The sequence below is a fragment of the Alnus glutinosa genome, chromosome 3 (assembly GCF_958979055.1).
Source record: "Alnus glutinosa chromosome 3, dhAlnGlut1.1, whole genome shotgun sequence".
NCBI classification, from domain to species: Eukaryota; Viridiplantae; Streptophyta; class Magnoliopsida; order Fagales; family Betulaceae; genus Alnus; species Alnus glutinosa.
In genome coordinates, this window is record NC_084888.1 from 16454775 (window position 1) to 16471487 (window position 16713).

A 16713-nucleotide genomic window follows, 5' to 3' on the forward strand; every position below is an offset into this window, starting at 1 on the left:
ATGGTGGTACAATTTAATCATGACTCAAGATATGGAAGAAAATCTAATCTTGGATATTAGATGATCTTGCATGGATATTTCTCTCTCTTGCTGCCAAAGATCCGACCCTTGGAAGGATTTGTGCTGGATTGATCTCAGCCCTTCGTGGTTATTATATATAGCTTGCATGGGATACCAAAAATCAGCCTAAACTCTCCCCATACTACTCACGTAAGCTCCCCTCCCCTTCACTGTTTTGGTACTGAATCTCCCATGGAAAAATCTCTCTCATTCTTCTGTGGAAGCCAGCACCTATAGCCAGAAATAAAGCCTTAAATCTCCTCTTGTTTCTCAACAAAACACCAATAATCAACATCAGAAACCTGTCTCAAATTCTAGCTCGAAAGCCAGCAGCTTCCAACTCATTTCAAGCACTTTGCTTCGGAGTTAGACCTCCTTCTTCCATCCAATCTGTTGGGTACGAATCTTGGTAAGTGAATCTTCCTTTCTACTCTCTAAAATTCAGTATGTGTTCCCAAGAATCATGGGTAATTTCTCCTCTTGAAAGAATTACACTCATGAAGCTTTAAACAAGCAAGATAATAGCTTTGCTTTAATACTTTTGTGTGGAAGTGAGCTGTTGAAATATGGGTGTATTGATTTATGAAAAGGAAGGTGTGTGTGTGTGTGTGTGTGTGTGTGTGTGTGTGTGTATTATTTTGGCTACATAAGGGTATGAATGAGAGTTGTATATATATATATATCAACATACTAGTAGAGTTAATGGCTAGTAAAAAGGGATGTCTTAGTTTCATTATTCAATAACCTAAGATGGCATTCAATATCTTGATTAAGAGAACCAAAAATGGAAGTATTAGGACAACGGTTAAAATGATACTTTAAGGATAAATATAGTGAATATATTTGTAGCATCATTTCACTAATTTAGTATTACCATATGATTGGAATTATGCAGTTATAGAGAAAGACTTTTGGAGCAGAAACTAGTAAGTATCTCTATACTTACTGAGGACGAAGCTGGTTGATTTTCCTATAATATTATGTTTACTGTTTTATTTACTTGCTTGCGCATGTGATTTTGCATATTTTATTATTTCTAATAACCTGTCTAATAACAAGCTGTTGGATCAAGATCCACGGTGGGTATGCGAGGCTTCACATGAGTTCCAAGGTTCTCAGTGAATGAGGAAATACCTGAAAAGAATAATAAATACAAAAACTGGTGTACCAAGGTCACCAGGGAAACCAAGGTTTCCAGGAGCCAAGGCTCCCAAAGATTATAATTAAAAGTTAAGTGAGGAAACCAAGGTTTCAAATAACACTCTAACCGTACCAAGGCCAACAGAGTAGTGGAAAAAGGGAAATACCTAAAACTATACCCATAAAACTATCATTGCTTTATGATTACATTTATGTTCATTTTATGTCTATGACTCGCGATCATGGATTATATTTTGTATATACATGTGATTACATGGCCATTGCATTATGTTGCATTAACTAAATAAATCAGCACTCGTATTATTATTGGAAACAGCGGACTTACTTTAAGTGTTTATGTTGTTTTCTTCTTTTTGTATGGTACTTGTAATGGTTCAGGCTATGAAGAAGAAGAGGATTATCAGGACTATCCCGACACATAGATGGTTCCTGGTTCAGTTTTGTAAGGCTGGATAGCCTATATTTTGGGACTACCTTGTTATAGTCCATTAGCCTATCTTAAAACAATATTTATAATTCTCCGATCATATATATAGGTTTTGGCTTGTATAATTATTTAGTCCTGTGTGGCATGACTGGTATTACTGTCTGTATAATTATGCTGACTAGCTCATTATATATATATATATATTGAGGTATTTCAGTAGTAGCTCTGAGGTGTCAACCTATTCCCAATTTATATTACATTTATTCTGTTGCCAATAATTACCTCTGATAAGTTAGTAATGTCTTGTGGAAATTCGAAAATTTTCACTGACGCTTTTTGTAAAAGCGAGGCGTTACAAAAAGTGACAGAGAGACTTATTTAAAATTTGTGCAAAACTTAAGGACCATATTCTTGAAATTAGAAACTCAATGACTAAATTCAAATAAGATAAAAATCTAAGGGCTAAATATAAATTTTTCTTTTTTAGAGAAAAATAAAAATAGAAAAGGGTTACCAAACAAAGCCATGTGTTTGATGATCGATTTTATTGGAGAACCTAAAAGTATCCAAGTCACACATATATAAAGCTGAGGATTAGCATAAAATTCCAACTTGTTAATTACCATAATATTCAGTCGACACTCAACAGGGGTGTAAGTATCATCGGAACGTTTGATTTGGGAGTCAACTGACTTCTCCACCTCTTTCCTCTTGTTTTCTTTCCTTTGTTTCCCTTTGTTAATCTCCATTTCCACTTCCTCCTTCTGCAAGAATGAACTCAGCAAATTAGTAAGCTTTATATAGAGATTAGAGATCAACGCGCAAGATCAGGGTATAAGAAAGCTACGTTGAGGGTTTCAGTAACGGGCAGCTTCGATCCATGAACTGCAGCACGGTTGGACGCTTTGGTTACCATCAACCGCATCCCATGGCGCCTGGCACCGCCATGAGCCCCCGACCACAACCCAACTACGAGTCTTCCCTGCATGTTCTTCACTGCTTTTAGTCGTTTCTTTCTCCTAACTCCCAAAGTTCAGATTATTATTCTGGTTGATGACGGTCTGTGTCTAGCTATCCATTTTTACTTGCAAGCAGCTGATCTTCGTATGGAAAAAAGAAATTGGACCTTCTCGAAGTTGAGACGTGTGTGAAGATAATGGAGAAGAAAGCCACGTCATAACGATCAAAGGCATGCATAGCATTTACGTGTCGTCGTCAACCCGATTATAACTTTGATTCGGAGTGGCGTTTGGTCTCTTTTTCTTTGGACGAGTATTTTATACACGAGATTTGATTCCTAAACAACGTCACCATAATAATTGCATAACACCTCTTCACATGGAGTGAAATTCATATACTAGGCTCCATCCCATGTGAAGGGGTGTTGTGCAGTTGTGGTGGTGGTGTTGTAAATCTATCATTTTCCTTTATTCAGTAGAATTTTGTATAAGGAAAATGATGGATTTACAACATCATCACAACAATTACACAACAACCCTTCATATTAAAGTGGGGCCCAGTGTGTAGAGCCCGCGGGATTTGATTCTTGTACAACACCAATACAACAACTGCACAACAACCCCTCACATGAGGGTGGACCCCAGTGTGTGGGACCCACCCTCATGTGAGGGGTTGTTGTGCAGTTGTTGTATTGGTGTTGTAAATCTAACATTTTTCAGAGCCCACTCCCATGTGAAGGGCTGTTGTACAATTGTTATACTGGTGAAGTGTAGGAATCAAACCCCTTTGTATAATTGTCATGTAATTAAATGACATGGAAGCACTTAATTTCTTTTGTCTTTTACACATGCTAATTTAATGATTATTTTTTCTGTCAGGTTATCTAATTTTATGATATCATTCGATTAAATAATATTATCTGTTATATAATTATAATTTTGAAACTAATATTATTTAGTAAATTGTTATACGACTATCATACAACTAGAATGCCCTGAAAGTAAAAGTCAACTTAAAAAAAAATTAAGAGCTAATTTTCACTATTACACTACCATAATTATATAACAGTTGTATGGGAGTTTATTGAATATCTTTTCTCTACCTTTAATGGGATCTAAAACCTTGTAAATTTAAGAGTTGCAATTCGTGTTCACGTATCGGGTTCAGGTCGTGTCGAGACATGGATATAAGACTATATAAATCAACCATAATTCGACCCATTTAATTAAACGGGTCAAACTCCTCAACTTTAATCTTCTAATTTTTTATTGGGTTCGCGTCAGGTTTATGGGTCATTTCAAAAATTGACTGTTATTATGTCGCATATCAGGTTTGAATTGTATCGAAACATGAGTTATATAGATCAATCATAATCCATAATCCGATCAATTTAATTAAACAAGTAAAACTCTTCATCCCTAACCCTTTAACTTTACGCTAAATTCGCGAGTCGTTTAAAACATTATTAAACTCTATTTGTAATCATCGGTATTTTAACGGGTCAACCTGACATCGGTAGAGAGATGAGTCGGGCCGGGCCAACAGCCACTGGGTGAAACGTCATCTAACGAATGGGCTGGCAGGAGCGTGAGGTGGGCCGGTAAGCAGTCATTTTCATCCACCGACACCAATCGCAACTCGTCAGAAATTATTAGAATCATTTTTTTTTTTTTTTTGGCTTCCTTTCTTTCCTTCCCATAATCCATTTATACAAGAAAAATGCTACAAATCTGAACGGTCCTGCGTCACAATCTTTCTTCCGAATGAAAACAATGCGCCTTCGCTTAATCCTCCCATAATTCTCTGTTGCGTTCGTTGTCAGCCAGTCAATCGGTCACACAGTCAGTGGCTTCGGGGAAAGCGAAATCGAAATGGAGAGAGATTCGTCGTCTGACGAAGAGGACGACCGCCACAACCTGATCCCGCAGAACGACGACGTCAAGCACCACCTCCCCTCCCCCCACCGCTCTGCCTTCCACATCGACGATCTCCACTCCACAGTACGCCGCCGTTTTGCTCCCCTCCACTTCAACAAGAGGTACCTCCTCGCCGTCCTCCTCCCCCTCCTCATCCTCGTCCTCTACTTCTCCATCGACGTCCACAGCCTCTTCCCCACCCACCTTCGATTCGACCGCATGCGCGAGTCCGAACTGCGCGCTCTCTATTTGTTGCGACAACAGCAATTGGGGCTTTTCACGTTGTGGAACACCTCCCAATTGGGCACCGACAACAATTCCTTCGTTCCGTCGGCCGCATTGCTCGACGATGTTAAATCCGCCGTGCTCAAGCAAATTTCCTTCAACAAACAGATTCAGCAGGTTCTCTTGTCGTCCCACCGGACCGGGAACGGTTCCGTGTCCGAGTCCGAAGCCAATTTTCAGGATCCGAGTTTCGGCGCTGGGTATGGTTTCGATAGGTGTAGAAGGGCGGACCAGAAGTTGAGCGAGCGAAGAACCATTGAATGGAAGCCCAAATCGAATAAGTACTTATTCGCAATCTGCGTGTCGGGGCAGATGTCCAACCATTTGATTTGCTTGGAGAAGCACATGTTCTTTGCAGCTCTGCTCAACCGGGTTTTGGTCATTCCGAGCTCCAAAGTGGATTTCCAGTACAACAGGGTGTTGGACATTGATCGCGTTAACCAATGCTTGGGAAGAAAGGTTGTTGTCTCGTTTGAGGAGTTCTCTGTGGCTAGGAAGAATCACATGCACATAGATAGGTTTATATGTTATTTTTCGCTGCCTCAGCCTTGCTTCGCGGATGAGGAGCATATTAAGAAGCTGAAATCGTTGGGGATTTCGATGGGGAAGCCTGAGCCCGCTTGGGTTGAGGATATTAAGAAGCCGAACAAGAGGACCGTTCAAGATGTTCAGTCTAAGTTCGCTTCAGACGACGATGTGATTGCAATTGGAGACGTTTTCTACGCGGATGTGGAGCAAGATTGGGTGATGCAGCCTGGTGGTCCGATTGCTCATAAATGCAAGACATTGATCGAACCGAGTCGTCTTATTATGCTTACGGCCCAGCGTTTCATTCAAACATTCTTGGGAAAGAACTTCATAGCACTTCACTTCCGGAGACACGGGTTTTTGAAGTTCTGGTATGTTGTATGTTTTCCCTCTCCCTACTTTTCCAAATGGCGATATGCGTCTGTTACATTATCATTGACATCATGGAAGTAGGCGATTTTCTTGTTGCTATGCACATCTTGCAATTGTTTCGTAACATATGGTTTATTCATGAATCTTCAAATTGTTCTTTACCTCCTTAGCTTTACCCAGTTGCGCAACTTATTTTTCATCAAAAGTTCATTACCCAGGCAATGTTTTTATAGTAATATAGGGCTGTAAGGTCTCTCATTGTTTCCAATTAGCTATGGTTTATCTTCATATGCGTGGTGTATATACTAAGAGATCCTATGTTCTTAGGCTGGGAGGAAAGGCTGATGTTCACTCTGGAACCATTGGGTAGTAACTTGCATTGTATGTGCATATTTTTATTGCAAATATTGCCTTCACTTCCTTAGGCTAGATGTACCCTTTATCCTTGCCTGAGAAAACTGGAACATTTCAGGGTTGAGTTAATTACCTACATAGACTCTGTTTGAGCTTCCCTTATATTGAGACGTGACAACTTGGTGATATTTCACTATGCATATGGCTAAAAGAAGAGATTTTTTGAAAAAAAAAAAAAAAAAAAATTAATAATTTGATAAGTGATTCATTCTGCCATTAAGTTGCACTTTCAATGATTGGCTGGGGGGCTGGTAGCTTTTGAGCAAATGCAACTTTTATTTGCATATGGTGTATGTGTGTGTCTCTATATACTTGCTGAGAAAGACTTGCATCCCAATGCCTCCAATAATTCTTGCTTATTTTTCTTAGCAATGTTAAAACGCCGAGTTGCTTTTTTCCCATTCCTCAAGCTGCGGACTGCATCATTCGAATAGTTGAAAAAGGCAACACGCCAGTCATATATCTTTCAACTGATGCAGCAGAAAGTGAAACTAGTTTGCTGCAGTCGCTAGTCGTGCTGAACGGGAAGGCTGTACCACTTGTTAAAAGACCTCCTCGTAATTCAGCTGAAAAATGGGATGCTTTGTTATACAGACATGGCCTCGGGGATGACTCTCAGGTGAATTATGCTTCTTCTTTTTTCCTGTTCATATATTCTTTAGCTTGGGTTGTACTTACTAATCAGTGGTGGTATGAGGAACAAAGAGTTGAGCCAAATTTCTGACCCAATAGGGTATAGCCATTTCCCTACCCGTGAACCTCCTTAATAAAGGCGTGATTTGATCCCAATCTTCTGGTTCAAAACCCTTTAGAGAATTTGATAGTGGTACTACTTGGCACCTTCTGATTTACTCCTGTCTACTTGAGGGTCTTTATTCCACACATATGGGTCATGTGGGCAAACTCTATAGAGCACCACACTGTTTTTCTTGATTATATTTTACCAATAGATGCACATTGGTAGGCCCTTTTTTACATTGGCTGGTCCAAAGTATTGAGGATTTTTTTTTTCTTTTTTCATTTTAATGTTCTGAATTTGATGATTCTCTCTGTCTAGCATAACTTTTTGCTAATATGGTTATTCATACAATGAAGGTATGCGACCATTGGAACTTTTAGTACTTGAGTTTTTGTACATTCTACATGTTCTACATTTGTTTGATGGTGGATCAGTGCACAGTCTGTTGGTAGTTGTGTCATTGTTTACCACAAATGTTGTTGACATGACACTGATTCTAGATTGTGTTTTAGATGTTTTGCATGGTTTTGCACCCCAAATTAAAGCATCTTGATCTCCATGTGACAATCCTATCTGAGTACCTAGATTACTGACTCCCAAAATTCATATGGGGACGAGATCTTCTACATATTGGGCTTGAGCCTGTTGTCACCGGTCAGCCATGAAATAGTGCAAGTCAGTATTTTTTTCTTCTTTTGCTTGAAAAAGTGTAGGAGGGGGGCGATGGATAGGAGTAATCGGATGAGACCCCTCTCTTTGCAAGCCTACACTTGCGAGAGCCAGTGTATTGATCCGAGTGAACAAGAGCAAGAGCATGAAAAGAACTAGTGTCCGATAAACCAAACGGTTGTTTAAGCTAGCTTCCTGGCAAGACAACTTGCACAGACATTTTTTTGAATGAAATAGAACCACTAAGAAGGAAACAATTATTCTTGACTAGACTACTAGGTACCTTAGGATGCAGGTATCCTAACTGCATGTGTCATACTTCACCGCTCGCCTTGTGTTGAACAAGCCTCTGAGTATCTTCTTGTTGAACATAGGATTGGTGCTTTGGCACCCTAGTAAATTTCAATTAAGTGCTTAAACATTTGATTTACCCTGTTGGTCTGGACAGTGCAAAGAAATGATCTGAACCCAATAATCTTCAGGAGAGTTGTGATGGACGCACGATAAACACTATAGACACTTTAAGACCTTTGGTTGGTCCTAGCGTAACTGTCACTTAAAAGACATGTATTTACATGCATTATCTGGATTTTCATCTTGAAGGTGGAAGCAATGCTGGATAAGACAATCTGTGCCCTGTCTAGTGTGTTCATTGGAGCCCCTGGATCCACTTTCACAGAGGACATCTTGCGACTTCGGAAAGACTGGGGTTCGGCATCTATGTGTGATGAGTACCTCTGCCAAGGTGAAGAGCCAAACTTTATTGCGGATAACGAATGAAGAAGATACAGAAATTTAGTTATGTTGTGTGAATTCAGAGATCATCCGTTTATGCTCTGTTCGATGGTTTGCCTAGAAATTCCTATACATCTAGTGTATGATAATAGCATTTTTGTTCTATTTGGTGTTTTAACCTCGGCCGAGTATGATTTTTGTGCTGCACATGTTGCTTGTTAATCTTGGCTTCGTACCTCCATGTCACACCGAAATCAATATTGGGGTTGTAAACTACTCATCATTTCTGTAAGTAATAGTTTTTGTTTTTTTTTTGGTCCCATTTGTTCAGATTTTTTCAATTTTGTCTTTTGTTTTCTAAAAAACATTAATAAACAATCTAATCTAAACACTCCTAAAAACACAAAACAGTTTTCACCTTTATGTCATGCCATGCCCTGTCCGAACACCTTTTCAAATAAAACATATTAAAAAACAAAGTATTTAGTGTTTTTTTTTCCCCTGGTCAAAGATTGTCCGACGGAAACAACAAAGGCTAATGTGGCTTAATGGGGTGGGTCTTCATTTCATCAGCAGATTAAGACATCAGACCTGCTAAGCGCACCCCAGGAGATTTAACATAGTGGATAACAAATGAACAAAGGGTCCTCGTAGTAAAGATTCAACATAGTGGGTGTAATCCATGCATGTAAGATCTTATTGTCTCGATTGCTATTAATTTAAATAATAAATATGACATAATTAATATGAAACTCACTCGGTATGAACAAGTAAATTTCATGAAGGCTTTTTCATATCTGCAGTCTGAAATGACTGGAGATCCGGATCCGGGGACTTCTCTGTAAGCTTTGGCTAGATAGAAATCCAACGAAGCAGAAGCATTCAACCCTTATATTGGAAAACATTAGTGTAATGTTACATACCATATTTGTATTTCTCTTTTATCTCCAAAGCTGATGTTGCTTTTAATTCAATAATGATCAATTCTAAATTTAATAATAATTTTAAAAGTCATATAAACTTTAAAAAATAAACCGGAGATAAAATGATAAGGCTAGGGCTATGATTAGGAGTTGCAATTCGTGTTCGCGTGTTGGGTTCGGATCGTGTCGAAACATGTTTATAAGATTATATTGATCAACTCTAATCCGACCCATTTAATTAAACGGGTCAAATTCCTCAATCATTACTCTTTAATTTTGTATTGGATTCGCAAGTTATGCAAAAAAACTAATAGCTATTATGTCGCTTGTCGAGTTCAAATCTAATCAAACGAATTAAATTCTTTAACTCTAATTATTTAATTTCATACGAAGTTTATGTCGAGTTTGCAAGCTTCTTAAAAATTCACAGCAGATCCGAATATGCTTGGCAAGCGTTACGACTTACGAGCAAGTTCGGTTGAGAATGCGATGAGTATCCGCCCTCCCCCACGTGGAACTGACTCACATTCCACACGACTCGCAGTGGTGAATGGTAATTGGGCCACGACCTTGTCCACCACCCGCCGCTTCTTCACCTTTCTACTGTTTTTGCTTGTCTCCGTTTGGTCCTACAACCTGCATTCTTCGAAGCTCAACTGAAACTAAATACTCCATTGACCTTCGTCTCGTCTACATAGCCAGAGCTTTCGTAGATTCGTCTTCCTCTCCGTTGTGTGTTGACTTGGAATATACAGATCCCACCAACGACGAATCAGAAAATGTTTGTACCATTTAAATAATAAAAATAATAATAGTAAAAACCGGCCCTGTCTGGGTAGGGTTTAAAGAGGAGTGGAGGTAGTAAATCCAAAGAGAAAGAAGAAGAAGAAGAAGAAGAAAAGGCGAAAAGTGTTTGAAGGAAAAAGCATGAGAGCGAGATTGGTGGTGTTCCCGATACGAGGGACGAACTGGTGCTTTAGCAGATCCATTGACAATTCGGCTGCTTCTTTGGACTCGGCTTCTTCTCAAACACCGTCCACACTTAAAGAGCTATGGCGAAATATCTCCTCCAATGCCAAGCCCTTCAACGCCAATGCCGAACTCCTCGTCGACTTCGTCTCTCTCAAGGTGTTCCACCCACCAATCCCACTTCGCACTTGCTTTTCCCGTCTTCATATATTAGAATCGTTTTTGTTAGATTTTGATAAATGTGATTTTCTGTATTTTGAAAAAAGATGAATAGAGCCTGGATTGGTCTTGAGAAGGCGCCTCCAGGAACTCTTAAGAACAAGATTCATGGGTGAGCTTCTTTCCTCTTCTTCCCTGGGTTTCATTTTTTTATTTTTCTTTACTCACAGTTTACTACTATGTGATGTAGGTTGGGACTGCGGCTTTTGGCGCGGGTTAAGCCCTCTGAGATTTTCTTCAAGTCTATATCAAAGGAGGTTACAAATGTTGAAGTTACCTACCCATCAAGGTTTCATATCTTTTTTCCTTTTTTCACTTTGCCTTTACGTTTCTTGTTTCAAGAAATGCTTATCACTTTTTCTTCTTCTCCTGCTCCTTTTGATAGTCTATGCAATCACTTATAGTATGTAGTAAGTTACCCACTTTACCAGTCATTCACATTGGTTGCTATATCAAAAAATGGTTTAAAAATACTACATATTAACATAATATGTAGTATATTATGTTAATGAGAAAAGAGTAAAAAAAAAATGTCTTGACCAGAAATACCAATGACTATTTCAGATAACCTGTTATTTGCAAGAAAGACAATTATGTATGCTTCTTTTGCAACTTTGCTTCAGATTAGATGTCGGCCAGTAATGAAATGTAGAAGAATTTAAGAGGTAGACAAAGATGGATATAATCTTGTGAATAGGTTGGCGGCATTTTGTTACCAAAAAGTATTTTGATGGCATCTTTGGAGAAATTACTTGGTGGGTTTAGATCTGATGGGGGCACCAATTACATACATCAAAGTAACTAAAAATTACAACCTGCTGTTTCATAAGTAATAATCATGTGAATTTAAGAATTGTTACTTGATATAATTGTTCGATTTAATATTACTCTCTGGAGAGTTGTGGACTTAGAGCATGTGGTCCAGTGCTCCAAGCTTTCTTCCTTTTGCATTAGTTCCTTGTTCTGTAATTATGCCTTTTTGACAATATTCAACAATCTTGTAGTTTAAGCCCACGACTTGTGCGTCGAAGATTACGACATATTGCCATGAGGTAATTTCTTTTCCTCTCTTTTTTCTTGTCTATATGATAAGTCAGAAGTTGAAAGTTTTTGTTATCCTTGTATCAACATTACTTCTCAGTTGTAATAGACTAGATTTTTGTTGACCGCCAACAGATACCTTTTTTCTTTTTGATAAGTAAGAGAATTTCATTAAAAAAGCGTAAGGCGCCCCTAAGTACACATGATGTATACACAGAAGCAACTCAACTAGCCCACATAAAAAACCCAATAAAACCACAAGGAACCCACAAGAAAACCCCTAACAAGCATAATAGAAACCTTCACAAAACAAAAGAAACCCCCAATAGTAACCCCCAAATACCAAAAAAAACCCTAAAAGCACCCACACCAACCCCAAAAACCCCCCAACAAGACCCCCTAAACCCAAAAGAAAAAAAACCCTAGAACCCGAGAAAAACCCAAGAGAAACACCCCTCAAAATAATCCAAGCAAAAACCGAACCCGAGAAATGGCCCACAAACCCACCCAAGCACACAAAGGCACACAACTCTACAACATAAGGCCCTTTCCTTTCCTACACCTAGCGGAAGATTTAGCGTTGCCATAGTTGATAGAGCTATGCAGGTTTAGAAACTCCCTCTTGCCTTTGGACTTTTGGCGCGATATCATCTTGTCACGCTGAAATTCTTCTTCCATGGCATCCCGAATGGCCAACGCCTCGTCCCCAAAAGCGCCCTCTAACGCCCAATCCAAAGGAGAAACATCCCAAAGATCAACGTCCTCCTCCCAAACCAGAATCTCCCCGTTATGATCAAAACCGATCGGCCAATTCCGAGATTGGGAGAAACTATTACCCTCAACAGGTGAAGAAATGGAACAACCTCTAGGAGGGGAGGAAGGCCCAACCATCCCAACATCGAAGACCTTCTGAGGCGAAGCGGGAGTAGCTGGCATCTTTGGGCGAGGGTTAAGAAACCCCTTTCTAAGAATGCCCGTCTTCACTGGAGGCTCTGCAACCTTCTTCGTTGGAGGCTCTGCAACCGCAACCTTATTAAGAGCTAAGTCGGCAACCAACTTTGAGGCTTTTAGGGAATCTGATAGAAGCACATCGTTCCACTTCAACGAAACCCTTCCCTAAGTATCCTCGCCTTCTTGATATAACTTTGAAATGGCTTCGAGACCACGGGGAAAGAAGAGCGCAACTTCTCTCCCAACTCAGTGGCTCCAATGGAAGGAGGGGTCGTGAGTTGAGAGACCGTCCGAGAAGCACCATCAGGATTGCACCGCAGAGGAGGGGACACCTGAGCTGGCAAAGAAACAACCTGGACCACCGGAGGAAGGGACACCTGAGCTGGCGAGGGGGGAAACCCGAAAAGCTTAGGGGCAGTAACCCGGCTAGGAACTACCTTCAAACAGCTAGACCCTCCCCCCAGTAAGGAAAACGGCACCGGAAAAACCCCTGGAACAGCCGGCACCGCCAACAGATACCTTTTTGTGTTTATTAACAAGAACCCTCAACAGGGACTCTTTCTTCAGCTATGCTTACTCAATCCTTACATTCTCTGATGCTGGAAAAATCTGACCATTTAGCAGGGTCGACCTTGGATCTTCTGAATGAATATGATATGAAGATTAAGTATGCTCTAATAAATATTCCCCCCCCCCCCCCCCCCCCCCCCCCCCCCCCAACCCAACAACAACAACAAAAAAACAAATCAGTGCGTATGGTTGAATGCAAATAAGAAAATTATGTCAGCAGGAGAAAGTATTTACATTTTCCCAAACCATAAGTAGAATGTTACTTTTGATGTCTTTCTCAAACTATTCAAAATGATACACATGTTCTTTTGCAACACTCATCATTGTGAAAAATGTACTTATAAAGCAGTGAATGGAATCAAGTAGAATAGCCAGAAAGACTGCGCATGACACACTTAAAGTAGTTTGATCCATTATTTTCATGAGTACTTCTGAGAGTTTTTTTAGAGTAGTGACCTTTATGTTAAAGGGCATACGGAGTAGGAGTAGAGCAAATATAGAGGTTGCTGAGGTTTATTTATTGCAAAGACCATTAAGATCATCAGTAAAGCTTCCCTGATAATGACGCTCAGAGCTAACAAGGCCTATTGCTGTCTTGATACATTTATATTTATTGCTTATAGATCTGTTAAAATTGTGATTTCCATTTGGTGAAATTGATTTAGATTTTATTGGCTTTCTACAAGTGGAGAACATTGATACAAAGTGCTTTCTGATTTGCAGGGGAACTATCATCCACAAGAAGTACTTCTATGGTTCGGTTTCGTTGCTTCCTCTGACAACTGCATTTACAGTACGTATGTGTTTACTTATGAAATGTCAACTGTACTTCACTTGGATTCCGATTCTTAAGCTCTGAAGTTATATATATTGATATATCTCAATATCCATATAATTTAGTCCTATGAATTTTATCACCATTCTTACTTGTTCTATTTCTTATCCTATTATAGGTTTTACCTTTGCCTAACATTCCATTCTTTTGGGTTTTATTCCGAACTTATTCTCACTGGCGAGCTCTCCAGGTGTGTATGCATTACTTGGATATTGAAAGCTGCAACCTGATTTTTTTATGACCTATGCAACAATGTAAAATTAAGTTTAGGACATTCTAAAAAATAGGAGTTGGGAGTTACATTTTTTACATGTTAATACTTGTAGGTAACAGCTATACTGTAAATCTGAGAAGATTTGGTTTTTCCTATTGAAACTCAACACAACAAATTTTTCCCACAATGTTCATATGGCATTACATGAGTGATGTCTTGAAACCGCTCTAAATAGGGTAATATCTGTAAGTAAACTATGTGCTAGAATGTCTTTCTCGTTAATATTTTTCTTTGTATAGTCTAAAAACATGTTTCCATAGCTGTGGCAGTTTTTAGTGCACCCATTGGTCATTGGACAAATGCATGAAACTTTGCTTTTGATGGCATGTGCATGTTTCTTTATATTTGTTTATGTTCCTATACATGTAATTTTGACTCATCTAACTAGAAATATTTATACCTCAAATACTGATTTCATGTGCTTGCTGTTTCTTGGCTGTCAACCAGATTATCGTAGTAAAGCACAGGTGGGTCTTATAGCCACCTTGTTGTAGATGTCATGTCCAGCAGAAATTAATGAATGCACTAGTTATTTGTTTCAAGTTGACGAGCAGATGGCTTAAAAGAATGTGGTTTGAATTAGTGGAAAAAATATTATGGCCCGTAATATAGCAGATGATATTACAAGATCCAGTCAAATAGTAGAAAGAGGATCTCAGTAACTGATTCATAGTAGATGACTGCATTTGTTTCTTACATTTTGACTTTGGATGTTGACTTTTATGTTTATATTATTTTCCTTTCCTCTAGTTTATTGGTTTTTCCTATAGGATGGTGTCATCATTGACCGAAACGTCAGCTTTTAAAAAATTTAGAGTTCGCTTAATATCAATGTTTGGGTCCTGCTGTTGTATTATGCATGAAACTGCATTATTCTCATTACATCTTTTTTTGTTTGTTAATACTGACACTCTAGGGAAGTGAGAAGCTCCTTCAACTTGTCTCAGATAGCTCTTCGACTCTGAACTCTACCACAGGGAATGCAAATGAAACCAAGCATGATGATTCCAGGCATGGAATTCATAATTCAGCCAAACCTGCATGGGTAAGTAAACGTATGCATTTTTTATATGATGAAGATAACCAGGTTCTGCTTTTGATTGGTATGTGATATCAGTTTCAACAAAGAACACTTATCATATTTCTCATTAATTGTCCGAGCCTTAATTCCCCACCCCCGCAAAAGAAAAGGTATTATTTAATAGTGTTAAATAGTCATGAAGACCAAATTTGGTTATTAGATGGTATATAAAAACTACGAGAGTTAGCTAGTCTTCAACTTAGTTTTCTTATTATATTGAGCTTTATTTGGTTTAACCAGAGGTTGAAAATCATAAACATTCAATAAGTTTATATGAGGACCTGGTGCACTTTGGTACTCAATAAGGTTATTGATTTAACTGTATGATGTTGCTGTAAAGAGTTTGTGAGTACTTCCTCTTTGGTTGGTGGTCAAAAGCATCAAAATATCCAATTGATTGTGGGACTTCTGCAGTACTTGTGCTCGCGAATCTTTAGTACCTGTTATGCCCACATCTTAAACATATCAGCCATTTTGTTGTTGACTGATGTGAAGTTCTTTTTTGGTCTCCCAATCTTGCAATAGATCTAACAAACACTATTTGAGGCCTGCCTGCTTGGTTCATAATTTTCAAGTGGGTTAAATCTTTAAAACTGATAAGTCCATCTTTTACACTAACTGAATTTACTAAACCAAACAGGCATTCTATATTCCAAAAATTGTATTTGTCCATTTGCATTGGAACAATTCTGCATATGTAGAATTGGAATGTTTCAAACTGATCGATTTTCATGTACTTTTTCATTGGGGGTGCATGTGCTAAACTATGTTTTCACCTTTCTGTGATTAGGTTTTGCAGCCATCAAAGGTACTTGAGGAACTTCTTCGTCGTGGAGATGGGCATGATGGTCTTAGTAAATGTGCTATTTCAGATATCTGCAAGGTCTGTGATTTGAACACAAATGATGTTATGAAGTACAGGGATTCAATGTAACTAATTTTGTTGTATCCTTTGCCATCTCAAATGTAACATTATTTACTGGAATTGAAATACCATTTCAATTTCTTTGCATTTTTCTTAATATTGGTTTTAGAATAACTGTGCCATGTATGGGAACCTTGAACAATGGAACATTGAAGAAATTTTGAATATACAAGAAATGCTTGGATGAAAGCGTCCAACCACTCAAGGTTTTGTCCTGATATTGATCTATCTACTTGAGGCTTTGTGTTTGGCAATGTAAAGGATTTGATAAGACTTGAACATCATGAATGTATTTGGTGAAATGGGTGTGATGAAGGAGAATAAATAAAGCATGATTTAAAGTTTAACAAATTAGTTTGAGAAAGAGCACAAGAGAATAAGGAGCAATTATCAAGTTTAGCAAATTGGTTTTCTGCTTCTTGTAGAACGATAATTTGGTGAATTTTAGATTATTTGTGAACGAGAAATGAACATTAGCACTCACAGTAGCTTATGTATTTTAGAGTAATATGTAAATAGCTAACCAAAAGTCTAAAAAATGTGTTCATCCAATTCCCTAAACCAATGCATAAGTATTTTATGTTTCTCTCTCTCTCTCTCTCTCTCTCTTTATTATTTTATACATTAATGCATTAATATTAAAAAATAAAGAAATAATA

General features: G+C 38.5%; 2 protein-coding genes across 2 annotated transcripts; both read left to right on the plus strand.

Moving 5' to 3' along the window:
• The first annotated feature begins 4290 nt into the window (after nucleotides 1-4290).
• Nucleotides 4291-8588, plus strand: LOC133862896 (O-fucosyltransferase 36-like). The gene is made up of 3 exons (XM_062298806.1): nucleotides 4291-5708; nucleotides 6493-6742; nucleotides 8135-8588. The coding sequence occupies exons 1-3, from the start codon at nucleotides 4480-4482 to the stop codon at nucleotides 8309-8311; spliced, it is 1656 nt and encodes a 551-aa protein (XP_062154790.1). The 5' UTR covers nucleotides 4291-4479; the 3' UTR covers nucleotides 8312-8588.
• Nucleotides 8589-9471: 883 nt separating this feature from the next.
• LOC133862897 (uncharacterized) lies at nucleotides 9472-16274 on the plus strand. Its single transcript, XM_062298807.1, has 8 exons — nucleotides 9472-10317; nucleotides 10425-10489; nucleotides 10568-10666; nucleotides 11382-11429; nucleotides 13663-13732; nucleotides 13893-13964; nucleotides 14965-15093; nucleotides 15920-16274. The coding sequence occupies exons 1-8, from the start codon at nucleotides 10117-10119 to the stop codon at nucleotides 16061-16063; spliced, it is 828 nt and encodes a 275-aa protein (XP_062154791.1). The 5' UTR covers nucleotides 9472-10116; the 3' UTR covers nucleotides 16064-16274.
• Nucleotides 16275-16713: the final 439 nt, after the last annotated feature.